Raw genomic sequence first — 26,192 nt, 5'->3', positions numbered from 1 at the left:
GGTGCAGGGAGAGAACTGGGATGGGATGGGCAGAGACTGGGCCAAAGAGATATGGAGAGACTGTGATTGGATGAGGATCCTAGTGTGGGGAGACTAGGACTGGGAACCATTGTGAGGTAGGGAGAGGCAGGTCAGATGAGCTGGGAGGGGGTACTCGGATTGACTGGGCAAGGATACTGGGACTAGTGTGGGAAGGGAGAGAGGCTGGGAGTTGGGGGAAGACTGGGACTCAGACAGCAAACCCAGAAAGGGAGAGTAGGATTGGCTGGGCAAGTAGACTTTAATGAGAAGCCTGAAGAGTGGAGACTGGGTAGGTGTGACATTCCCAAGGGTACAATCTGGACTGTTAAATAGCTGTGTTCCCTTAACTCTCTTATTGGGTACCTTTTACACTGTTTTGCTTTGAGAACAACCATTCCACTGAGGTGATTTGTGTCCTCTGGTCTTCCTTCTTATAACATTTCTCTTCTTTGAGAATCATCTCCAGCTGGGATTCAGGCAACAGCAAGTCTGTCTGCCAAGATGTAAATTGCTTGCTCACACCCTTCTTCCTGCCAAAGAATAGCTGCTCAGCCCAGTAATAGTCCACTTGACTATGTTGACACCTGACTGAGGTGCTAGCTAACCTTTTGCCTCTGAGGAATTGGTTTGGGCTGTTTTTTCTAAGCTTGGATCATGTCTCAGCAATCTCATAGAGTAGAATCTTTACATACAATGTTGCTACACACATTTTACCAGGACTATAAGTACATTATAAGTTTTTAAATGATACCTCACAAGGCATACTTTGTAGAAAATGTATCTTAGGCTGGGTCTACACTACCCGCCTGAATCGGCGGGTAGAAATCGACCTCTCGGGGATCGATTTATCGCGTCCCGTTGGGACGCGACAATCGATCCCCGAATCGACGCTCTTACTCCACCAGCGGAGGTGGGAGTAAGCGCCGTCGACGGGAAGCCGCAGAGGTCGATTTTGCCGCCGTCCCTACAGCGGGGTAAGTTGGCTGCGATACGTCGAATTCAGCTACGCTATTCGCGTAGCTGAATTTGCGTATCTTAAATCGACACCCCCCCCCGTAGTGTAGATGTAGCCATAGTCTTGTAAAAGTGGTGAACATGCGGGTGCAGTCTGTCACAGTAGGCTAGTAGGATGAGACTGGGACAAGAACCTATGGGTAGGAAGGAGACAGGACTGGGACAGAGATAGGCTGATGGGGATGGGCTAGAAGGGGGTCAAGCTTGTGGGAAAAAAGCAGAAGAGTCTGTGGCTTTTAAACCATATGCCTCTCCAGAGGCTGGGGTGGAACCCAAGTTTCCTGAGTCTCACTATTCCTCTGCTGTCAGAAAATATCTTTGAAACCCACTGGCAAAGTGTGTGTGTCGTCCCCCTCTAGTGCTTGTCCATATAAAAGATGACAACCTGCTATTGCTATTGGTTTCTCTGTTAGCTGAAATGGCAGATGTCTCTGTGTTCAGTCTAAATGTTCCAACCCTGTTGATTAATCATGTGGGGGTCAATATGATGCCACATGATGGAATTTCTGTTTTTTCAGTTTGCTTTTTTTTATAAACCTAGGAAATTACTTGCAACAAACTACATTAGAAGCAGATTAAGGATCCTAAGTCAAGCAGTCAAATTAGAAAATGCCATAATTAAGGTTATCTGTGCAACCGTAATTCAGTCCCCTTGTGTGTGTACATTGACTTTAGTTACATGACAACATGCTATTTTTTTTCTACAGGACTCCTGTCGCATTCAGTGCACAGAGTGGACAAGGATCTGGGGATGAATCAGGGTTGTGTTGTGGAGGAGGCTGTTGTCTGTAGGACCCCTGCCGTACTTATTGCAGAAGGTGGAAGGCACAGGTGAGCACCATAGAAAAGCCCATGAGGAAACTGATAATTCTGTCTGCAGAGCAGGGTTTGGATAGTGCACAGGAAATAAGGCCTAGGGCCACACCCTGACCAATGAAGAGAAAACAAAATATTGAATAGCTGCTCGTTAATTGAGTATCATCCGTCCTGTGCAGTGAATGAGGCAGGGATCTGTGGCAAAAACAGGACATAATCATGTAATTATTGACTATATCATAATGCATTCGCACAAGAGGACTGAATGATGGCTGCACAGGCAAGCTTCATTCAGGCATTTCTTAACTTTTGACTGATTGACCTTGCAACCTTAATAATGTTTTTAATAATATTTTTGGTGTGTAACTTAAGATCTAGGGCTCGATTCTCAGCTGGGTTAAAGTGGTCCGGCACCATTGAAGTCATTGGGGTTTTTCATAGACTTTTGCAATCCTGTCCTGTGAACTCGGCCTCTCAGTTAATGATAGGGTGACAAGACAGCAAATGTGAAAAATCGGGACGGGGGTGGGGGGTAATAGGAGCCTATATAAGAAAAAGACCCAAAAATCAGGACTGTCCCTGTAAAATCGGGACATCTGGTTACCCTAGCTAATGAGCTCCAGAAAAGCCCTCTAAGGGTATGTATACAATGCAACATCAGCCTGTGCTTGAGTTTGGACTCAAGCCTACCGCCCCCAGAGCCTCCCCACCCCCTTGCGTCTACACTGTAGATGTGTTAACTCAGGGCTCGGACCCAGGGTCCCAGGACCCTGCAGGGCTGGAGGATCCAAATTCAAGTCAAGCTGGGACCCAGGGTCTGAGCCCTATTGCTTTGCAACGTAGATGCAAACCCGCTTGACTTGGGTCCCGGGAGTCAGTTAGAAGTATCCTACAATTCCATGGGACAACTTCCTTAGTCCCCTCTATCCCAACAGTCTGCAATCCCCTCTAGTGAAAATGAAAGCCACACCCCTGCAAGGTGGGCAGTAAAGTTTATCCACAGTGCACCACAATCCTAGGGCTAAAGTGACCACATTTTGGAGAGTGGGGGGAGGTGCTAGGGACTCTGGGATATGGTTATTTTGACACGGGTATGCGCTTTGCAGTGGGGATGCCAGAGCCCTAGGTTTTAGCACGGGTTAGAAAAGTTTTAACATGGAGTTTAAATACAATGTAGATGCTCAAGCCCAAGGTTCCCTAACATGGGTCAGCTGACTCAAGTCCCACTAACCCTGGGCTTTACATTGCAGAGTAGACATACCCAGAAAGAACCAGGGGGCTTGTTCTCCTAGGCTGTCTGAGCCCCAGAGCAGGACAGTGACACATTATGCACGCATCACACGCACACGTGGTGCTGTATAAAGAAATAATAATACCCATGACTCTCGCTCTCTTACACACATACACACAGCTGGAAGTGGAGGGAGTGAATGAGAGGAAGGGGGGGTTACACAACAGAGACCATTACTATAGCAACCCTCCCCCTCTTCCCTTGGCACAGTGTGAGGAACTATCAGCTGGGTGTTCCCCTTCAATTCTCACACCCAGCCATTCCCAAAGCAGTAGCAGCAGCAGCAGTAGAAAGCCCCTTTTGCCTTGATCTCTGTTTCCCAGCCTATCCACTAACGCCTACTGGCCTTCCTTGTACGTCACCTTCATAGCCTGATCCAACGCTCTTCCCTCCACTTTTGTCCATCTACACTTGAATTCTACTCTTTGGGGGTATTTCTGTCCAGTCTCCTTTCCCTGCCCCCTCTGGACGCTGTCTGCCTTCGGAGTGTTCCAGGAAAGCCGTTAGTACCGGTCGCAGGAAATGGAGAGGAAGAAACATCCCCCACACACCCATCTCAGCCCCTTCTGCTGCCCGACTAGTTGGGAACTCTAAGGCCTGTTCTCTGCCTCCAGAATTCACAACATGTTCAGTGTGGTACTGGGGTTGCCCTGGCAACAGAATGACTGGCTTTGAGGCAACTCCAGAGTAAACAGAGAGAGAGAGAAATAGAGAGAGGGAGGGAGACGCCCAGCTCCATGACTGTTCCTTGTTCTCACTTTGAGTGGGCCGCTCCCTTTCCATGGGGCCTGGTGAAGGCCCCCAGCTCCCTCCCCCTGCATGAGCTTCTGTCCATGTCAGTCATCAGCCCGCGTGAGGCGAGCGCGCCACAGGCTGTGCAGAGGCAGGATCTGCAATTCTCCCAGGGGGCTGGGAAATGGACAGAAAGCCATCCTGCTCATCGCACTACACACCAATCCTGTTGCTAGGGGGACTCCAAAGCAGGGAGCGGAGGCTTCACAGCTGTGTCTCCTCCCCCAGAAGACAAGGCTGGGGGAAGTTTCCCCAAGCCTCTTTTGGTTAACAGATTTTCCCCTTTATATTAATGGGGGGGGGGGGGTTACCTGTGTTACTGCAGCACTGAGCTATACAGTTCCCAACACACACAATTTATGGGATTCAAACACTGAGGTTCCCCCTCTCTGTCATGTTAACCTGCCCCATTGCACTCACAGAGGCAGTTTTCCGGGTTACACTTGGTGCTGTTAAAGGTGCACTTTAATGCCGTGACCCAGCACATGGTATTTACCAGACATGCAGACCATCAATGAGCAGATGACCTCTGAGAGCCACGAAAGAATTACAGGGGATTTAAAATCCTCATTTAAAAAGAAACAAAACCCCAAAACTACAATCCCTGATAATTAACAGATTACATGAGTTAAAATGTGCAGGAATAATATTCAGCACCTTTTGTTTTCAAAGCAAGCATCAGCCGTAACTAATCCTCCTCCATCTCCGCCATCGGGCAATCTATTCTTATTACGTCACTTAGACCTAAATCTCTGGCCTTGTCTCTTGTTGCACCCTCTGCCTGCTCCACTTTGTCAGTTCTGCCAGCCTCAATGCCTTTTTTTGCCACCGCCTACTGCTCCAGTCTCTGCACCGCTTGCCATCTTGTCTTTTATGCATGAACACCCACCGGTAGGCAGTTTGTAATAACCAAAGGACAATAACACCTCCTCCCACCCCCAAAAAGCTAACTCTACATTACTCTCTCCTCTGAATGTTCTGAGCGTCTTCTGTCAACTCAGAGTCTTTCTTTAAGGTCTAGATCCTGCAAACACTTATGCATGAATGTAACTTTAATAACATGGTTAGTCCCACAGACATCAATGAGTAAAGTTACTCACATGCAGACTGAGCCTTTAGCTTTTAAGCAGAGCTGGTCAAAACAAGTTGGATTAAAATTTGATGTGGAAAAATTCAAAATGGTTCATTTCAACTTTCTTGTTTGATTTCAATAACCTCAAAACCTTTAGTTTTGATAAGGTAAAAACATTTTCTTTCGACTTTTGGTTTTGATTCATTTTGTTTTCACTTTTATATTATATTTAAATTACTTTTCATATTATATACAATATGTATATATATTACTTGTATATTACAATGTTTCAACAACATGTAAATGAAACACTTCTATGGTTTTGAATCAAAAGTTTTCAGCATTTTTGTTCTGTGGAAAATGGTGGCTTTTCAGTCTGATTTGGAATGAAAAAATTTGAAATGTAAGAATTCTCCACCTCGTGGAAATTCTGTTTTCTGGCCAGCTCTAATTTTAAGCCCTTTGGACCAGAGACAATCTTTACCTTTGTGTTTTGTACATCAGTGAGCACACTGTCCACGCTAATCTGTAATAAATAAATAATATTAATTTTGAAGACAGCATAACCAGAGGCAGAGATTAAATCCCGATCCTGCAATGAACTCCACAGGGATGACTTTTGCTCCTAAGAAGAGCCTGTTTGACTTCATTGAGGCTCCATGTGCAATGGGGTCAGCCCACACAGATCTCATTTAAGATTGGGTGTAAATTACTTAGCCACTACCATAGAGTCAGTGTCAGAACCGGGAGCAGAACTCAGGAATTTGGGTTCCCTGCTATACCATTAGCTCACACTAAGCATCTCTAATAAAATGCCTTTATTTGTGGCATTTAAAATAAAATATTTAAAATCATTTTGTTGCATGTCACCTGCCAAGTTTAGGCTTCTGTATCTCCTCTGGCACAGATGATGACAGGCATAACAAGTTCCATTGGTTGGAAACTGAAGCTGGACAAATTCAGACTAGAAAGAAGGCACAAAGTTTTGATAGGTGAGGGTAATTAATCATTGGAACAAAAAGAACAGGAGTACTTGTGGCACCTTAGAGACTAACAAATTTATTAGAGCATAAGCTTTCGTGGACTACAGCCCACTTCTTCGGAACAAGTTACCAAGGACGTGGTGGATTCTCCATCACCTGCAGTCCTTTTAAGTCAAGACCGGATGTCTTTCTAAAATATCTGCTATAGCTCAAACAGAAATTATAAGCTTGATTCAGAAATTAATGGCTGATGTTCTATGGTCCGTGTTATGCAGTAGGTCAGATTAGATTATCATAGTTGTCCCTTCTGGTTTTAAAATCATCTATGAATCTATGACAGTTCTTTGCTCTGTTTAGGTGTTCGTGAGGATATTTATTCTTAGAAGGGATCCCATAATAGGTATAACTAAAACTATCAACAATTAATTTTAAGAGCATTTCTAAATGCAAAGAGAGACATTCTGCAAAAGTGGAAATCCTGCAGCTTCTGTGACATATTACACAATGCATGAATTGGCAAGCTTAGAAAGAATTAACCCATCAACAAAATGACAAATGTGGTACATTTCAAGGCAGCTGGACACATTTCCTGGAGATTCATGACTGATGTATGCTTAATGAAAGAAAAAGAATAGTTGCATGTTTCCACTCTTTCATACTTGCCATTTTGGGTATTGTCCCCAAAGAGCTGATGGAGATAAATGCTTACCTTACCTAATCTAATCTGTCTGTCTTTGGGCTTGTATGGCCCACACCACTGTAGTATCCGAATGCCTTGCTCACACAAGCAACCTCTGGATCTTATTTAATATAACTATAGAGCTATAGACACTGTTTTTTTTCTTTTCCTATATATTATATGTTGGCCTAAATTTTTAGAAGTGACTAGTGATTTGGGGTTCCTCCATTTTTGGGTGCCCAATCTGAGCCACATTAAAGGGGCCCGATTTGAAGAAGGCAGGCGCTCGATGCTTTGTGTAAATTGAGATCCCTTAAGGTATCTTAAGTTGGGCATCTAGAACTCAAGGCAAAAACATCCCTAGTAAATTCTGAACATTTAGACTGCTGCATTTAATTTTCCTTTGTTTCCTGTAACCTTGTGTGCTTCTTAAATAGGTCAAAATCATAAAGATATAAATGAATAAAAAACAATTCCCCTGCAAACAGAACCTTTTCCAGAAGACATGCAGGAACTTAAAATCAAGTCTTAAGAGGCGAAAAGCTTGTTTATTCACCTTTAAAATATATTTGTAATGTGTAAACGATGTATATTCAACACGTATATTCTGTTAGTGAGCTTGTGTCCCTAACAGTATAACCAATTTTAATGGTTTTAAACAAAAATTCACCTTTAAATGGATTTAGAATCCAAACATATGCCTAACTAGTTCATTGCAAAGTAAGAGTTAATTCATACATACAAACAGCTAAATAAAGGTTTCAATCTGAGTAGAATTATTTAGGGCTCAGGGAGAAATCTGGCATTTGCAGTCTGTCACTGGTTTTGAAAAGTCCGGCTCTAATGTCACCACCACCCGGAGATATCCGCTGTGTATGTATTACTAAGGGAGGAGACCACTTCTCTGGACTTTATTCATATAAAAGCAGAAGAAGGAGCTATAGGTAGAAGGTAATACAGAGGTGTAATGTCTGAGGAGCTTGGAGAATGGTTTGTGGGTATGAGTGTGTCTATGTAAGTTTAGCTGAGTGAACATGCGTGTTTTTGTTGATATTGCCATTTTCCCCCAGGGCAACTGAAGAATCCATGTCAGACCGTCGCATGACCCCTCACTTGCCCATCAGAAGAGAACTCCATACAGGGCTATGAAGAGCCATGTACCTCTTGAGATCCACTGGTTGAGTATCACTGACTTAGGGTGCTATCCAGTTTGATGCTCAGCACCCTCAAATCCCACTGTAGTCCTTGGACACTGAGGGTGCTCACCTCCTTGCAGGATTTGACCCTGAATGTGTATGTGCGATGAGGCCAAGCTAAAAATGCTGTGGGAAATTTAACTTTTAAAATACCTGACTTTTGTATATGAAAAATCTCCTCAAAGATGTTGCATTAATATTGTGTCTTGCATTGAAGTCAAAGTGCTTCATGTGTTGACTTCACTAGGCAAAGGAAACTTTTAAAATGGTCAGTGGTGTGAAGCTGCAGATACCCAGAGGAGAAAACTGGAAGAAACAAGTATCAGAGGGGTAGCCGTGTTAGTCTGTATCCACAAAAACAACAAGGAGTCCGGCGGCACCTTAAAGACTAACAGATTTATTTGGGAATAAGCTTTCGTGGGTAAAAAACCCACTACTCAGAAAAGCTTATGCCCAAAAAAATCTGTTAGTCTTTAAGGTACCACCGGACTCCTCATTGTTTTTGTGGAAGAAACAGTACTCCCCGCAGCATGCTAAGGCAGCAGAATTGTTTAGGATGTCTGGGAGGGTATTTCTAGTAGCAATGGCATGAAATTGAGCTAAGGGGATTTTAGGTTGAATATCAGGAAATATTTTCCAATGTTGAAATCTACTGGATGGTGGAATAATCTCCGGATGGAAACCTCATTGCTTGAGATATTTGAAATGAGACTTGGTGAAGCATTGGAAAATACTGTACAGGGCGCAATCCGGCATTAGCCAAAAGATGGAGCAGGTGACCTATTAGATCTTTGCCACTGATAATTTTCATGGTTTTATAATTCTTTGGGGCTTAGCTGATAGAGATAAGCACCTTAGAAAAACCTAACACAGAAAAAAAGAGAGAGAGACTCAGAAAGAGAATTTGTTCTTTGAGAGAAGACAGAACAAAAAAGGGAGAGAAGATGGATATAAACTGGGATGTTGCTTCCCAGATACATGTGATACAAGTTAGAGCAGCAAGTGAGAAAAGAGTGAGGAAAAGTTGCCACCTGGTGGTAGGATAAATTCTGCCGCCATCAAAAACACTAACGGCCAGATTTTTAAAGCTGTTTAGGCACCTAAATACTTTCAAAATTCTGGCCCTTAAGTCCAGTATTTTTAAACATGGGCACCTAAAGGTATACACCTAAAATCCATATCTAGACACATAAATTAGAACTCACTTCCACAATAGAGTTAAACATGTACCCAATTTTAAGCATGTGAGTTGTTCCATGTACTATAATGGGACTACTAACATGCTAAAAGTTAGGTGCATGCTCCAGAGTTGACTCAGAGTTGCAAGAGGATTTTCAGAGGGGCTGAACACCTCTCAGACTCGCCCTCTCTGAAAATCAGGCCACTTTTATTTAGGTCTGTAAATATGGATTTAGACGCCAAACTTTACATACTCCCATTTGAATGTTTTGGCCTATGGAAAGAATTGCCTCTCTCACTAGAAGAAGACTCCTAACTAATATTATATATGGGCCTCACCCTCTTCACTCAGACAGAGGAATCTGTATTCAACACAACTCAGTAATTAATATAAGGATCTGGGGACAGTGGTTGTGGTGTCCAAACATTCAATACTGCTGCCAATTAACCTCAGAAAGAAATATATACATAAGAGTAGCCTATGCAATAGCTAGGACTAAAGTGATCTAAGGGCTATCAGTCCTCCTGCTTCAAGATATAATTGATCAGGAGGAAATTATGCTATTGACCATGTAGGGGCATTTGTGAGGCATTTTCATTAATGTCAGTGTGGTACTTTGGAGGTGGAATGTGCTATACAAGTGTCAAATATTATTTTATATCTACCTCTCAAGCATCTAGCAATGGGATTTATAAGAACCAGGACCCCTGACTAGATAGACCATTGCTTTGTTTGGTATGACAAGAGGCAGGAGAGTAGGCTAGCTACACACACAATCCATTCTGATAACTCCGAACAACACTGGAAGACTCGCCCACTCTGTACAAGGACTCCTCCTGGCCCCAGATAGGCAGGTGTGCATGGAATGCCTTACGGGCACTTTTCTGTAATGAAGTTCTAACTTAAAACAAGTTCCTTGCGTCATAGTGAAAGCTCCCCTATGCCCTTTAGTGGCTGTCTGACATATTTGTCCTGCCGTCCAGTTATTTCTTTTTCATTAAAATTTGAAGAGGTTGTGAGAGATGCTGGATTGATGTCCCTTGGCGTCTCAAATCTTCCATCCTCAGAACGGCTGCCCTTTCCTTTTCACATGCCTCAGTTCTGCCAAGGAGAATACATCTCTAAGGATCAAGGGAGCTCAGCCTCCATGGACCATTCAGTCCCTTGCCACTCTGTTGTGATTGCCAACAATGGGACCAGCTAGTGCCAATGGTGGTTGTAGTTTTTTTGGGCTGCTAGGCATTAGTCTGAGAAACTCCGACTCGTTTTGGACAGGCTACCAAACATCCATCAGATGGGAGTAATTGGAGTCTCCTCTGTATTATATTGAAACTTTTTCCTCAGTGAATGCAGGTCACTCTTTGCGCTTAATCCCAGCCTGCAACACCAATCTCTTCCCGTATAATCTCCCAGAACAGCTGTGCCATGATTGCATTGTGGATTATAAAACAGCTCAAAACAGCTGCTGGCTGGAAGGGAGAGCATTTAATAATCACAGGGTGTTGGGGGGCTGGATGGGGTTGGGAGGAGATGAAGGAGAAAGAGCTTTGGAAGCAGTTTGTTTTCTTGAACGATCTAGCTGATAGATGCAGGAGAGAGCAAGGCAAAGAGTGAGTCGTACAGCTGTGCCGTCCACAAACTAAACAACAGCACGTAAAAGACCCACCAGCAAGGTAAATTCTACTCTCCTTTATTTCAGGAGGTTAGCTGCAGAGGCTTTCCAGATGCCAGAAGTTGTCTGACCAGTTACTGGCTGTAAGTGCTTGGCTTTCGTAGAAGGAAACTTTTCCGGGTGTGTTTGTCTAAGGAAGTAATTCAGGTTGCCTTCTCACTTTCCTAACCAATGTCCTCTCTCTCCGCTCTTCTACATCCTCCTGGCACCACCATTTTCTGCCCCTTCTTCTTCCCTTTGTTCCAGTCCTAAGGTATTTAGAAAATTATGCAGATTCTAAGATACTGACACAAATACAGCTGCACAGAATTTTTTTCTCGTGGAAAATTTAGGTGAAAATCAAAAAAATTGTGTTTGACAAAATTTTAGTAATAACGATTGATGCTAAATCCCTTTTTAGCGAGTGCAAACAGAATAATTTTGACCAAAAAAATGCTGAAAAATGGAAAACTGTTGTCAGAGGAAAATTTTCAGTTTTCAGGTTTTCTGCTTTCAGATGAAAAGCTGGATATTTTTGAGGAAAGCAGACACTTTCCACAAAAAAACTGTTTTCTTGACAATCTTATCTTCATCAGAAAAAAGTGTTATTGGAAACTTTTCCCACCAGCCCTGGCCATAACCCCTTAACTAATACTGTGCAGGTGGCAATCATCTGCTTCCTGGACACGGTAAGGTCAAACATGCCTTCAGATTAGAGATTGAATGAGTAACTCTGTAGTGTTGGCAACACCTTTTCCAGTGTAATTGAACAGGGAGGTTGCTGAGTAATTGTCACTGGAGTGGCTCACAGGAAACAGAAGCCTGAGCAATAGACTTTGAAGGGAGAGGGAAGGGCATTCTCAGTAGTTGGTAGTTTCTTACCTTTGCTCAATGCATTCTACTTGGGCACACAGTGTAGGGTGACCAGATGTCCCAATTTTATAGGGACAGTCCTGATTTTTGGGTCTTTTTCATATATAGGCTCCTATTACCCCCCACCCCTGTCCCGATTTTTCACACTTGCTGTCTGGTCACCCTATTTGAGGCTATGTCTACACTTACGGCAGCATATAGAGTACGGACGTTGCACACTTCCTACCACAGGTATACACAGCAGTGTAGATGACAAGGCACTGTTTAGGTGTATAAAGACATGCCAGAACCTTAGGGTATGTACTCCACACAGTCTCTCTATGCCCAGGCAGTGCCTCCCACGTCTACACTGTAGTGTCCCGCTGCCTCAATGCAGCCCTTCCCCACCACAGGGAAAAACTCTGGCCCAGGGGAAAGACTCTGGCAGGTGGGAGGCTCCTTGCTGCTGAAGCCTTTCCCCACTGCTCCAATCCCTCCAGGTCTTTCACTGCCTTGTGTAGCTACAAACTGCAGTGTGGATGCAGCCTGGTTTTCACTGCAGCCTGCAGCTATGCAGACCCTACATGCTGCCATCAGTGTAGACAAGGCCTTGTGTGTGATGCAAGACTAGTCAATCCTACTCCCACCCAAGAGGGAAAGTTGCTCCATCTCAGGCACTGTCCTTTACTGATCAGCTTTCTGGTTAACAAAGCAGGGGTTGTGGCCTCTGTGGGCCATGTCCTTGTAATTTATCATGAGTGAAGCAGCATTCCGTCTCACATATTATTTATTTTTGGTTGTGCCCCAGATGGGACAGGTGTTTCCCAAACATTGAAAAGGGGGTGGTCCCTGCTTTGGGGAGCTCGCAGCGTAAAGGCAGACAGACAAGCAGACAGAGGTATGGGGAAAGGGAACAGCGGGAGGCAATTTATATACCATCAACTCTATCCATGGTGAGCAGCACAGCTGAACTAGGGCTTTAGGAGAATCTTAAATATGGAAAGGTAGGAGCCACGCCAATGAACTCAGCAAGGTTGTACCACGTGTTGGGGGTGCCCCATGGAAGAAGGCACTGAAACGATTACATGAGAAGCTGGCAGATGGACAGGTAACATCTAAATGCTCTAGGGAGTGTTTTGCTGGGAGACCTCAAGAGAAAACCCCAGGGTTCTAGGGGAAGTGGTGTGAGTTATTCAGCAGGGGTACTCTTCCCTCAGAGTGAGCAGTGGCCAGTGCCCTGGTATACTAAGGTGCTGTTGGAGTTGCTGGCTTTCAAATGAACTGTAACATGGAGGCTTTTATTGTCATTTAAGATCTTCATTACACTTTTTGCAAGAGCAGGGGTATTGCCATTCCAGTGCCGCACTCAGATTCTGATCTAAGGGTTGGTAGCTTCCTGTGTGGGAAGGGCTGTCTAGTGGGGAGTGAGGCTGGGGAGTCAGGATTCCTAGGTTCTCTTCCTAAGTCTCTGATCTGGTGTGTGACCTTGGTTAATTCATGTAACTGTTCTCTGCCTCAGTTTCCCTATCTGCAAAATGACTATAATCATGTTTACCTCTCACAATGTGGGACTAAATTAATTAACCATATTTGAAAAAAAATGCTTTGCAACCCTTCAATAAAATGTGCTATGGCATTGCAAATTTGCATTTTATTGGGATACAATAGTCTTCTTCACTTCCTGTTCAAAGCTGTTGCTTGGTGTTTCTGGGAGTTGTTTAACTGCTGCGGCATGCCACCTCAGAGGTGCTTGTATTTCATGGCCCTGATCATTTCATCAGTTTTCTGCACACAGCTTTCTCTGAAGAGAGAAACTCCACTCACTCTGTCACTGAAGGATTATTCCCTACAGTATATTCTCCAGTTCCTTTGTTCAGTCCAATTTTAAATGGATGAAGCAACCACTTCCCTCAAGTGACTATTCCACAGTCTAAGGGATCATGCTGTCAGGAAACGGTTTCTCATTCCTGAGTGAGGTAATAAGATGCCCTGAGGATGGCAGACTGTCCTGTTTCTCCTCCTTGCCCTCACATGCACACACATTTTGGTGGGATACGACATAGGCCCAACTACTCAAAGGTGTTTAGGTTCTGACTCCCAGTGAAATCAGTGGAAGTGAGAAGCCTACATACCAGTGAGGGTCTGGGACATTGTGCACAGTAAGAGAGATGCATGGCTGGTATGTGAGTCCATCATGTTTGTTTGTTGCAGATGGAACTGCTGAAGATCCTGCCTTGGCGTCGTGCTGTCTTGGCAGTTGTCCTGAATCTGCTGGCTCTCAGCCTCTCTACCACAGCCTTGCTTGGCAGCTACTGGTGTGTTGGGACCCAGAAGGTGCCCAAGCCTTTGTGTGGAAAGGGCAAAGCCACCAAGTGCATCGGTGTGCACGTGTCCGCAGACGGAGGTGCTAGCAATTCTTCATCCCAGGACGTAGTGCACTACAGCTGGGAGACCGGGGACGACCGCTTTGCCTTCCGATACTTCCACACTGGCATGTGGCTTTCCTGTGAGGAGAACATGGAAGGGCCAGGTAGCATCTCCATCAAGGCAGCCTCAGCCTCATTCTTATTACAGCAAAATGTCTTTAGTGTCAATGATAGGTGCCAGGCAGACAAAACTAGGGAAAGGTGCCTTCTCCATACCTGCACAATGGATAGAGTTGGGGCAGTGGCAGTGCCCGCCTCCCACACATACCCACACACCACACCACCATACTTCATCCCTCAGTGAGGGGAATGATGTGTGGGAGTTGAATGGGTCTTGGAGACAAGATGAGACTGCTAACAAAAGGCACCTTAGTGCTATTTGTGGTGGGGGGTGGTTTTGTAATGTTCACATCTGTCCCAGCATGAACTGGAGTAACACCCTTCCCCCCCCTCCCCAGTTCATGTCACGTTCAGTAGGGGATGGAGCCTGTGCGGTGAGAGACAGGGTGATGGCTTTATGCAGTGCTGACAACTGTCGCCGTTTTCATTGCAAGTACCATGACAGGAGGTGTTTTTCTTAAAGCCCTAGGCCCTGGAGTCCTGTGAATAAGAGAGAATTTCAACTGTCATTTTAACCCCCCCCCCCCCCTCCAAAGTTTCTCTCCCTCAAAGTTGTGGAGAAAAGCTTGCCAACCTGAACCCCAAAGGTGCAAATGACAGAAGGAGTATGAACAAGAGGCTTATCTTTAGAAGCTCGTGGTTTGGGGTGGGACGACACATTCATGTTTTTTGAATGCTTGGCACCGGCAATACGCTTCATGCCACCTTTGTGCCAACCAAATTTTGCCTGTGCTGGGAGGCTGGTGTGGCCCCCAGTGCAATTTAGACTGGTGGCGCTGGTCTAATTTATGGCAACCTTACCCAGGCTGCCTATGGACTGCTCCGCAGCCCAGAGCCCTTTGAAAATGCCTCCTATCACCCCAACTTGCTTACCCCCACCCCTGCCTCAACTCCTGTGCTGTGGCTTTCGTCAGCCCCATGTCACACGTGCTCTGGGGGAATTCTCCCCAAGCCAATCTTTATGGCCTGGCATATGTGGGTCAGAACTAGCTCCAAAGGCAGCAAACAGCTAGGTTGAAACTCATAAAACAGAAATGAAAGGCGTTTTAGCCCATCCCCATTCCTCTGTGCCAGCCAACATTCCCCCTTCCTCAAAGGCACTCACAATGGAACCTGTCAGTTCAAGAAGGCATTCTGTGCACTATTGCTCCTTCTGCGATCCACTGGGATCAGCGCTTGAAAACAGAGAGGTTACAAATTAAAAGCAGGACAACAATAAAAAAAAAGCTTCAGTCACTCTCAGGTCTTGCTGAGAGGACTGGTTTGTTCTTGGCATTGTCAGGAGTGGTTCAGAACAGGGTGCGCTTAGGTGGGAATGCTTAAATCTGTGATTAATTTCCATGGCAATAGCGGGTATGAGTTGGGAAAGAGACTGCATCATTCGACTGAGTTCAAGGTGTTTTCAGAGATGTAATGGGCCTCTTGGCAATACTGGAATAACAGTGAGGCATGAAGGGAAGGAGATCTGATAGATTTGGATTTTAGTAATGCATTTGGCACAATTTTTCATGAAATCAGACTCAAAATTAATTCAGACTGGCTTGCATATAGCCCCTGTTATGTGTTTTGACAGCAGGTTGAAGGACCAGAAACAAAGGATTATGATCAGCTGCAAAGTATTGAATTTTGGGAAGGTGTCTCATGGGGCCACTGCACAGCTCAGCATTAGGGTCAGTGTTGTTAATAACTTCATTAAAGTCTAGATGAGGTAGTGAACAGTGAGTTAATGAAATCTGCAAATGGTACTGAGCTGGAAGGAATCCTGAACACCACTGAGAGGAAAGAAATAATACAAGGGGTTTACAGAGATTAGAATTGTGGGCAGAAAATAACAAGATTTTATAGAACTAAAAGAAAGATATATAATAAAAATAAGAAAATAACTGAGATTCAGCTGGGGAAAAAAGGCAAGTTAATATATATGGGGGGAAATAATCTGCCCAGGGGAGATTCAGTGGGAAAGAGAACTCTGGCAAGCCGTCATGCTAAAAGAGACTTTTAGGGATTATAATGGATGTGCAGATTAGACAAAAGTTTGCACTGGGATATGGAGGCCAAAGCAATTTTGGATTGTATATGCCTAAGGGTAGGGAAGTGATAGTGATTCTGTACTGAGGGGAGAGTCAGAGTTTCCTTTGGAGAAGGGGTGTCCTGTTCTTAAGAGAAGGTACATCCTTCATTGGGAAGGAGCTGTGAGCTACTTTCTGCGGGACCAGTGGCAAGTGAAAATTCCATGTCCTAAGTGGGAGCTGGGTCTTCCGGTGCCTGTTACATGAGCTCCTTAGCAGAGGCTGGAATCAACCTGATGAATGCAGCTGAGATTATAACTGGCATGAGGGCCCTGGTGGAGTTCAGGCTCCTTCATAGGTGCAGCAGAGACTGGATACAACTCTGGGTATTTTTAAAATCTTGGCCAATTAATGAGAACATAATACATTTTACAGACAAGTCAATGCTCATCTTTCTGCCATTGTCAATAAGCAATGGCTTAGCTTAGTTTGGTGCCTAGGGTATTCTGGCCTGTGTGTGTTGAGTGGATTGGATGGCAGTTGATAAGTGGCCTGGAGCAATGTCTCTGACTCACATCAGAAAGTTATATATGAAAATTATAATGAAGTTTCTAGTCTATATATATAGAAAGTGGATGGGGTAGATTAGAGTTCCATGTCTCATAGTAAAAAAAGGTTGATGGAGTTTCTATGAAGATTAGGATATATATTGTGGTTTTCTTAGGATAGTTGGAAGTTGGAGTGGGACAAGAGGCACCTCTCTGGTTTGTTTATGGAGAGTAAGAGGAAAAGAGTTGGTGTGTTTGCAAATAGAGCATGGGCCATGTGATGAGTTTGAGGGTTTGTAGCCGATACTGGAAAATCATGAAATAGAAGAGTGGGATGGAAGAAAGTTTATGATCTCCAAGCTGAAGCTGGGAGGGGTGAAGTTATAGAGTTAAAGCAGCTTGTGGAACTTCTATGACAGCAAAGGAGCATTTTATCTCATCACAGCTTTCTTTTAATGTTTTGAATTTATAGCTATTTACTTATACTCAGCTGTATTTAATTTTTTGTGAATGTGAATGTATACCAGCTTTCTCATAAGAGCCCCATCTGCACTAGACAGACAGACCATTGTCCTTCTTTCCCTATCTTTCCGCACTGGACTCCCACAACAGATCAAAGCAACCATCTCTTTGGTCAGAAAGACAGCAGACTCTAGAAGGCCTTAAAATAGGTAGAGCCTGCAAGCTTGAGAAATGGAAGAGGCAATTAAGGTGGAATTTTTTCTCCTCCATCCTCCCCTACCATCTTTTGAGAATCCATATAATCTGAGCTTGATTGTGTTTGTATTTCAGATGAGAAATGTCGTAGCTTCATTGAGCTTTCACCCCCCGCAGAGAGAGGTAAGAATGAGTCTCTTCTTTTTCTCACTAAAGTTGCCCAATGCACCTTCTAGAGATTGGGGAACTTCAGCAGGTTGAGAGGGTGTTGTAGGCACCTAATCCTTGCCTACTGAAGTCAAAGTATTGAGGATTTCACCCCAAATGTTTACCCAAAACATCTGGCATCAGCCCCCAAAAGCTAGAAAGCTCAACCTTCCTCACATAATTTCTGGTACTTCCTGCTGTCAGCCCAACTGTCAATGTGACAAAGACAGCTTTTTTGCTGTGTTTCAGCATGTCCAATCTTGGTCATAACCCGGAATGCACACAAACAGTCAATGTGAGTGATAAATAGTAACACAGCTGTACCATCAACTTGACATATGATCTTGGGCAAGTCACTTCTGTCAAAAAGTTGAAACATGGCCACCATTTTGGGTGCTTTAATTTTTGGGTCCCAACCTGAGACACCAGAGTTCTGAATTTCAGTCATTCTGAGCACCCATTACTCCAGCTGAATAGGAGCTGTGGGTGATCAGAACATCTGTAAATTAGACCCTAACGGTGAAATCTTAGCCACACTGAAGCCAATGGCAAAACTTCCATTGACTTCAGAGATTTCATCCTATGTGTTTGTTTGGCCACTATTTTGGGGCATCCACTTTTGAAAATGTTGGTCCTACTTTCTCTTTAAAATGGTGCTAATAATGCATACCCCACCTTTGTAATGCACCTTGAAATCTACAGAAGAGAAACGAAGAATATGTGAGCAAAGAATTCTTTGTATTAACAAGCTACTCTCCCAGAAGCATGCATGAAACCTGCTTTCATTCTTAGTTTGAGTCAGAAATCTCTACTGTAGGTGTCAAAATCTAAACCACACAGACAGGGCCTGTGGCCAGATTTCCGTGGGCTGCTGTTCAGGGCAGTTTGCTATGGGTTAGGATCTGTGCAAGGGAGGGGAGTTTTGTGTTTTGTTGTAGAGGGATTGAGTTCTGGTGGAGGTCAGGGAGGGGGTAAGATGCTGTTTCATTTTATCTTTATTCTAGCAACTTGTGTCAGCGGCACTCAGACCCTGGGATATGTAGCCTGTTATATTAATATATAAATCTAAATAAATAATAGAGTGCCCTGTTCTCCTTGGGAATAACAAATCTGTTTTTTTACTGATGGCACTTGTTAGTTAAAAACTGACCTGTAGTCACAATGGGAGCTATTTCTACAGGGTAACTTAAATGTTTGTGCTTTGCCTATCCCCCAACCAACTTAGCATGGATACATTATTCAAGCACAAGGTCATCTTCCTAGTCTTTTTGTATTAATTAGTTTTAACAGAGTTGCATGTGTTATCCATGATAAACTACTAGGCTCAATCCTTCCTCACAATAGGATTCCCTTCTGCTCTAAAGGAACAGGCAGAAAGCTTGTTGTATTTAAATGACAGTTATTAATTATTCTAACAGGTAGAACTACAGGCTAAGTCAACTCAACAACAGATGGACCAAAACCAGGAGTGGGAATTACTTGTGAACTTACAGAATGGAAAATGATATCCAGAAACAGTTATGGAAGAACTTAGTATAACTAGATGCTTTCTGCTACTTATCAGAACCTGAACTGTAGAATAGGGAGAATAGTCTCCAAGCTCACCTTGAACTCTTCCTGCATTGGGTCTATATGGCTTATTTGGAGACAACCCAGAGATCACTTTTCCTTCACTGGAGGAGTAGCAGGGAGGAGCTGGGCAACTGGAGTCTTGAGCCCTCCTTAGCGCGAGGCTTACAAGGCAGTTCAGTCTTTCCCCATACAATCACCTTCCACCAGCTCCAGGGAGTTGGCACTCACGTTCTTAGCTCAAAGCCAGACTCCTGATGCATAGGAGCTCAGCTTCTGTGCTCAAAGGCAATCATGTTCGAGCCTTGTTATTTAGTCAAGGCTGAAAGAAGCTTCTGGAACTGGCATCCCTGGTCTCCCAGATGCCACTGTGAAGTCACCTGTCAAGACACTGTGATGTCACCTGCTAAGATTCCAAACTCCATCACAGTCCAAACTAATTGCTAATTGCACAGGGGATGAAACAGGGCTCCCGAATGTTTGATTTTCAAATGGTCTTGTACAGATCCCAATTAGTATCCATATTTTATATAATTGGAGTAGCTTAGAACATCCTGTAGGAAAGCAGAATAATGTCTATGGAAGTTAGTGTAGCGTACAGTGTATCTCCTATTTAATACAATATCCACATCTGTTGTTATTATATACTACAATATAAAATTAGAGATGGGGTGCCAAATCTTGGCTGCATTCCATCCCCTTTTCACTTCAGGAAAACAACTGGTCCTCCCTACCTGGAAATGGGTAAAGGGGGGAGAGAGTGAGGGGAGGGGACTCCTTGGGTGGCATAGGGCTGGCATAAGGGCTCTATGTTGCATTCTTCCCTATAGCTCCTGGCATAGGGTCATGCCAGAGGTGGGTATGTTGGGAGAAGGAGGGAGTGTAGCTGAAATTCACTGGACTCTGGCTAATTTGAGCTATTGGACAGTCCTAAAGCCACCTTCCCCCTCCCTTGCAGTGAAAGGTACAGCTCAATTTCAGGGCTAGGGTGTCTATTAGTAGTAATGGTGGTTAGAGCAGGGGACTAGGAGATAGGCGATCCCAGAACAGAGATGTTACAGGACCCCTGTGTATAAGGTCATCTCCTGACTTTTCTGAGTCTACTCAACTGCCCTAGATGTACCTGTGTAGAGGATCCACACAAGACCTATGTATATCATTTAAACCCTAATTCGAAGGCTTTCGTGGTATATACATCCTCTTCAGGCCATCTGCACAGGGGTGAATGTCGTCCCTGCAGAATAGCCACATTCTTTTTAGCCGATGTTTGTATTCATTCTGCATTACTCAGCGGGCTGTGGGGAATGTCTGGAGTCTGCTCTCTCTCCCCAGTTTATGGTGGGGATCCTTTGGGGGGGGTCAGGGTCGGGAGGGCTGTGGCAGGTCATGACCCTATTTTGTGCTGACTCTGAGAGGTCTCTTCTTTCCTCTGGTTCATGGCAGGAATCCTGTGGCTGTCGTTGGGGTCGGAGATGGTCTACATCAGTTTGCTGCTCATTAGTTTCATCCTGCTGCTGATAGAAATGCTGTACACTGGGAATCCGGTCTGCGGGCTGAAGCTCAATGCCTTCGCTGCTGTTTCCTCTGTGCTGTCTGGTTGGTGCCCCCATGCAGGCATGGGGTCATGAAAGCATTCTTGGGTGGCAGCATGAGTGGCCCAGGGCAGGGAGTGAAACTCATCAAGGAAAGGGTTCAAGAAGTCCTTCAGGGAAGAAAGTGCTGCCAAGACCTCACACATTCATTAGCCTCAGTGTGTCAATCGGGGGGCAGAAGGGGAAAGGGGCCATGGAGAGAATGTGGTAGTGAGAGAGAGAAGGAAATGGGCAGAGCTGGGGAGAATAATGGGGAATCAGAGGAGAGACGATGACACAGGGTGGGGGAACAGGGCCCAAGGGTGGAGATCACTTAGCTGCTGAACCTGCTGAGTGGAAGGATGAATTTGATTCTAAGCCTTAGTTCCTAGACAGAAGAACAAATCAGCTGGCCCTGGCCTCCACTGTGACAATTTTGCCTTCCTGTCCTCTTGCTTTAGGCCTGCTGGGGATGGTGGCTCACATGATGTACTCACAAGTCTTCCAAGCAACTGTCAATCTGGGGCCAGAGGACTGGAGACCGCACTCGTGGGACTATGGCTGGGCTTTCTAGTACGTGAACTGTGAGGCTCTCCACATCCCTATGGCTGTAGGCTTCAGTCACAGTCCACCTCTCCAGCTCCCTCCTACTTAGCCCGGAAGACAGCCCCAGTATCATAGAATCATAGAATCATAGAATATCAGAGTTGGAAGGGACCTCAAGAGGTCATCTAGTCCAACCCCCTGCTCAAAGCAGGACCAATTCCCAGCTAAATCATCCCAGCCAGGGCTTTGTCAAAAGTATGGCTTCCCCAGTGCTGCTTCTCTGTGATCCTTAGGTGTTTGCCTCAACCCTTGCCTCACATGGTTAACGTAATAGATCTGGGATGGAGGATGACTAGCTAGGTCACATCCTGTCCACTCCCCTGACTCAATGCAGGATTGCTCCCTGAAACATATATTCCCCAGAGTTTTGTCCAGTCCAATTTTGATTGAACCAAGAAATGGAGCTTCCACCCCTTACCTTGAGAAACTATCCTACAGTTTAATAGACCTCCCTATTTCAACCTGATCTATCAGGAAAGTTAACAAAAAACTTGTTAGTCTTGAGAAGTGAAGACTGAGAGCAGACCTGATAACAGCCTTTAAATATGTAAAGTGGTCAGTTGTTCTCCGTGTCCACTGAATGTAGGCCAAGAAGTAATGGGCTTAATCTGCAGCAGGGGAGATTTAGGTTAGATATTAGGAAAAGCTTTCTAACTCTCAGGGTAGTTAAATACTGGAATAGGCTACCAAGGGTGGTCATGGATTTCCCACCACTGGAGGTTTGTAAGAACAGGTTACATGAACACCTGTCTAGGTCTGTCTAGGTTTACACGGCTCTCCCTCAATGCAGGGGCTGGACTGGATGATCTCTTGAGGTCTCGTTCAGCCCTACATTTCATTTCTATGGTTACCAAATATCTCCTGGTATTAAGCCTAAATTGTCCTTTTAGGAAAGGAAAAGAACACTGTCCACCTGAGACTGCCAGGGGAATGAACAGAAACTAAATGTAATTATGCAAACTGACGTTTGGCCAGGAACTGGCTGGCTTCCAAAAGGTGCCATGGGGCCTTTAATGACCGTATTGTGAAGGTCTCTCTTTTACATGTATTTATATCTAAGGCTATGTCTATGCTACGAGGTAGAGGTATGATTCCCCTGCTCATGTACACAGTCGCTCTAGCGCAACGAGAACTAGCGTGAGTATAAATAGCAGTGTAGCCGTGGTAGTACTGGTATCTGTAGCAGAGGCAGGCTTGAGCCGTGCGTACAGACCCACCTGAAACCGGTGGGTATGTACTCAGCACAGTTCAGTCATGCCTCTGTTGCTGCTGCCAGTGCTGCTGTGGCTACACGGCTATTTATACTCACGATAGCACAATGAGAGTTAGTGCAAGTATGTGTAAACGAGCAGGGGAAATCATACCCCTTAGTTCATAGTGCAGACGTAGCCTAAAAGCCAACTTCTCCAGCAGCACAGTGCCCCCTGACAGCATGCTAGGGCACAGGCTTAGTACTGAATCAAAGGGGGAAGCATCACCAAATTAATTTCCCAATGTTCCCTGCATAGTCCATTTAAATACCAACCAGGTCCAATCCTGCTGAGCTTGTGAGATCTGACGACCACCTAGAGCTGTGGGCTAAAGTGCCCTGACCTTCACTACCAGGCGTTTTTCTAGAATTGGATTCATCCATCCTCTCCATTTCATCACGGTTTGCTCATAAAACTAACACACTCCCGCATTTTCATATACACAGCGGCAAGCTTAGGGCTCAGCCTCCCATCACATCCCACATGGCCATCTGAACCCACCAGCGTGGATGGTTTAGTTGTTATTTTGCATTTTGTCTGTAAACTCGTGCCTAGACACTACAGTGCCTGGCGCTCTGTCGAAATGATTCACCAGAATCCCTCCTCTCCTGTGGTTTCACAATCTGTCTCCATTGCCGCCTTCTACCTGGTCTTCCTGTTGCTCACATCAGTCAGTATAACACTTTTTCTGCAGTTATGTGTCTGTAGTCCTGACCATAGCCACCTTAATGCTAAATCCAACGTACTTCTCCATATACAGCATCATGATGGCTCTATAAAGTTCCATCACCATTTATGCACAGTGCAAAAGATCCTTATAAGTGTAGTGAACATGCATTAAGGAAGCTGGTACTGGTGCATCCAAGATACTGAGCACAGTGTCTACTGCTCACTACTGTCCGTATACAGTCATAAGTCAGAGGGAACACTGTCTCTTCCACAGGATAACAGGAGCCACCTATTTAAGAGGGAAATAGACATAGCGTTAGAGAACATGTAGACCCGATAATGGTGTTTTGTGAGTCTGTGGGTGTGGCTCAAAGAGGTGTTGGGAAACTCTGGGATTGAGGGACACAACCAGAATACAAAACCTTTCAGACTTGACCAGATCACTGATGCATTAAATTTAGGATCCTTCTTCTAGCAGTGGCCCATACCTAGTGCTTTGGAGGAACACAGAACTCCAATAAAAGCATCTGCCAACGGTGCTATGTTGCAGGCCTAGGAGGGAAGCAGGAAGGTTCTTTCCTGACTCAGATAGTGATCAGCTAATAGCTTGAAGCATGAGATTAGATGATCAGAACTACATTATTGGCCATAAAATGATCCAGGCCTTATTAAATCTAGTTGCAATGTTTGTCTTTGGACCTCTGCCTGCATTGTATTCCACTGACTGTCTGGTTACTGTGTGAAGTATTTTTTGCATTGGTTTTAAGTTTACTTGCCATTAACTTCAAGGGACTTCAAATCAATCCCAGGTCAAAGTATGGGACAGTATAAAAAAAGATGGCCTGATCAGTTTTCACTGTGCCCTTCTTAACCTCTTCTCTGATCAAGTCCCTCACTTCTGCCATTCTAAATAATCTTATTTACATATTTCATTTCGGCAAGCCTTGCTGCCCTGATGTGGAGCTTCTTAGTCTCAGCTATGTCTTACAATAATGTGATCAAAAATGAACACAAATGATTAACATTGTTCTGTCTGTTATGACGTTCTCCAAAATGCCATTTTTCATTTTAACTGCAGTTGCATGCTGGGCAGTATCAGTGATCTATGATAAGTCCTGAGTAATTATTCCTTGGAGAATCCTGCAGTTTCAAACCTAGATACATATAAAAAGTTTTTTATTTTTAGGGGTTTTTTTTTGGCCAGGTACGTCATATTGGCTAACTTGAATTTGAAGGGTTATTTTCGTTCTGTAATGATCCTATGAAAAGACCGTATCAAAAGCTATTTGAAAACAAGACAAAACAAAGTGTCCAACAGGTGCCATAGAGAGTGGTTAATGTAACTGAGGACTGCAAAATGAACAAGATACTCAGGATCTCCCTGGCTGGCCTATTACTCTAAGGGGTCTGCCTCGTGATCGTGCTTTCCAGATGCAAATTTTCCAGCGTCCTCCTGTCATTTTCTCTCGCTGCATCAATTTTTTTTTCCTTATGGCATTTCTCTCCCCCCCCCCCCCCCCCCCCGCTTTCTCTACCATATGTTATGACTCTAGCAACATTTTACTCCATTGTTCAGGGGGAAGGGAAGGGTAATGGAGGCAGGATAAAGCTTAAGGGCTAGAATGGTTTGGGTCTGGGCTACAGCTCTGGTCTATCTAGTTGATGTCCATCTCCAGTTAGTGGCCTCTGCCTGGTATTCCAGAAGAAAGCCATTAGCTCCTTGCAATGCATCTGGTTCATTTCTTGACCCCATCATACTTCTCTGACAATGGAAGACTTTATTAATATCCTCACTGCATGTGCTGTTCTCCTTCCCCTCTCATAGCATGGCCTGGGCCTCCTTCACCTGCTGCATGGCCTCTGCTGTTACCACCCTCAACACTTACACCAAGACTGTGCTGGAGTTCAAGCGTAACCATATCAAAGGCTATGATGGAAGCTTCAAGGACCAGTCACAGCACCATCAGTGCTTCATGGAGCAGCAGCACCATAGGGAGCAGATGAGCAGCTACTACCAGCAGCGAGACAAACCTCTCCATTCCGTCTCAGAGGGGGTCGACTTTTACTCCGAGCTGCAGCAGAAGGTGCTACAGCGGGAACCTGAACTGGAGCTAGATGAGGTCTTGGGACAGTCCATGGAAGAAGATCACTGTTAGGGAGGGGGGAGCAGGCCGCTTGGGAAGCGGTAGGGAGATTGAGGTCTGAACCAAATACTAGTATCATTGTTATCAAGTTCTCTGGTGTTCTGGTTCCTTTCTTTAACCCTTCTGGGGGGCTGGGAGGAGGAGAAGGCATGTGGTCACTGCTATCCATGTCTCTGGGCAGCACTGCAGGGATACTCACAGTGACACTGTGGCTTGTGCTACTGGAGCTGGTCTGCTCTGTTGAGAGCAATGTTACCATGTCAGTCGTGAATGGTAAACACACAGGCCATTTCCACTGGACACTCTTATGCCACCTGTATCCTGGGGCTCCTCTGCTGCCACAGGGGTGCTATGGAGCCATTCCAATGCCAACAGTACCACAAAAATGGAAAGGGCTCACCCAGTGGAGACAATGGCCGCTGTCAGCAATTAGAATGGTGAGAGTCTGGAACTTTCCTTTTGATCACACCATTTTGACTTCCATGTTAATAAACCCCTGAGGCTTTGGGCTATGTATGCCCAGCTCCATTTGCCACACAACTTGAAATGGTTCCCATTTTTCAAAACACCCAGTGGGCTGGAGAACGTCACATCAGGCCCTTTTGGATTTTACAGTCAAACTCCTTTTGAGTTAAACTGGCTCCAGACCCTCCTCCAGAATAGCCAGAGAAATCGCTTCAAACCAGGAGTTTCCCACTGGAACAGGGATAGAAAGAGGGTCTCATTTCCCACTCACTTTCCAGTCACCTCTTCCCTCCTCCACCCACCAATCCCCCTTTTAAAGCACCCCTCAGCTGTATCCATCACCTCCGGCCAAGTCCTGTCTGCTCCCGTCCCCTGTGAGGCTTCCTTCTACACACTGTACACCC

At 44.8% G+C, this 26,192-nt stretch overlaps 1 protein-coding gene across 2 annotated transcripts; it reads left to right on the top strand.

Moving 5' to 3' along the window:
- The first annotated feature begins 1,709 nt into the window (after positions 1–1,709).
- On the top strand, positions 1,710–25,414 carry GSG1 (germ cell associated 1). 2 transcript variants are annotated; one of them, XM_042859735.2, is made up of 8 exons: positions 1,710–1,866; positions 7,739–7,845; positions 10,744–10,799; positions 13,759–14,077; positions 17,443–17,490; positions 20,527–20,679; positions 21,116–21,227; positions 25,005–25,414. In XM_042859735.2, exons 4-8 carry the CDS (start codon positions 13,759–13,761, stop codon positions 25,333–25,335), a joined length of 963 nt encoding a protein of 320 aa, XP_042715669.1. In that variant the 5' UTR covers positions 1,710–1,866; positions 7,739–7,845; positions 10,744–10,799; the 3' UTR covers positions 25,336–25,414. The 2 variants fall into 2 exon arrangements, with proteins under 2 accessions (XP_042715669.1, XP_023966513.1); XM_024110745.3 differs by lacking the exons at positions 1,710–1,866; positions 7,739–7,845; positions 10,744–10,799 and adding an exon at positions 10,518–10,717.
- Positions 25,415–26,192: the final 778 nt, after the last annotated feature.

The sequence above is a fragment of the Chrysemys picta genome, chromosome 1 (genome assembly GCF_011386835.1).
Source record: "Chrysemys picta bellii isolate R12L10 chromosome 1, ASM1138683v2, whole genome shotgun sequence".
In the NCBI taxonomy this organism is placed as follows: Eukaryota; Metazoa; Chordata; order Testudines; family Emydidae; genus Chrysemys; species Chrysemys picta.
Note: the sequence above shows the minus strand (reverse complement) of the source record. Positions and strands in the feature narration are given on the sequence as shown.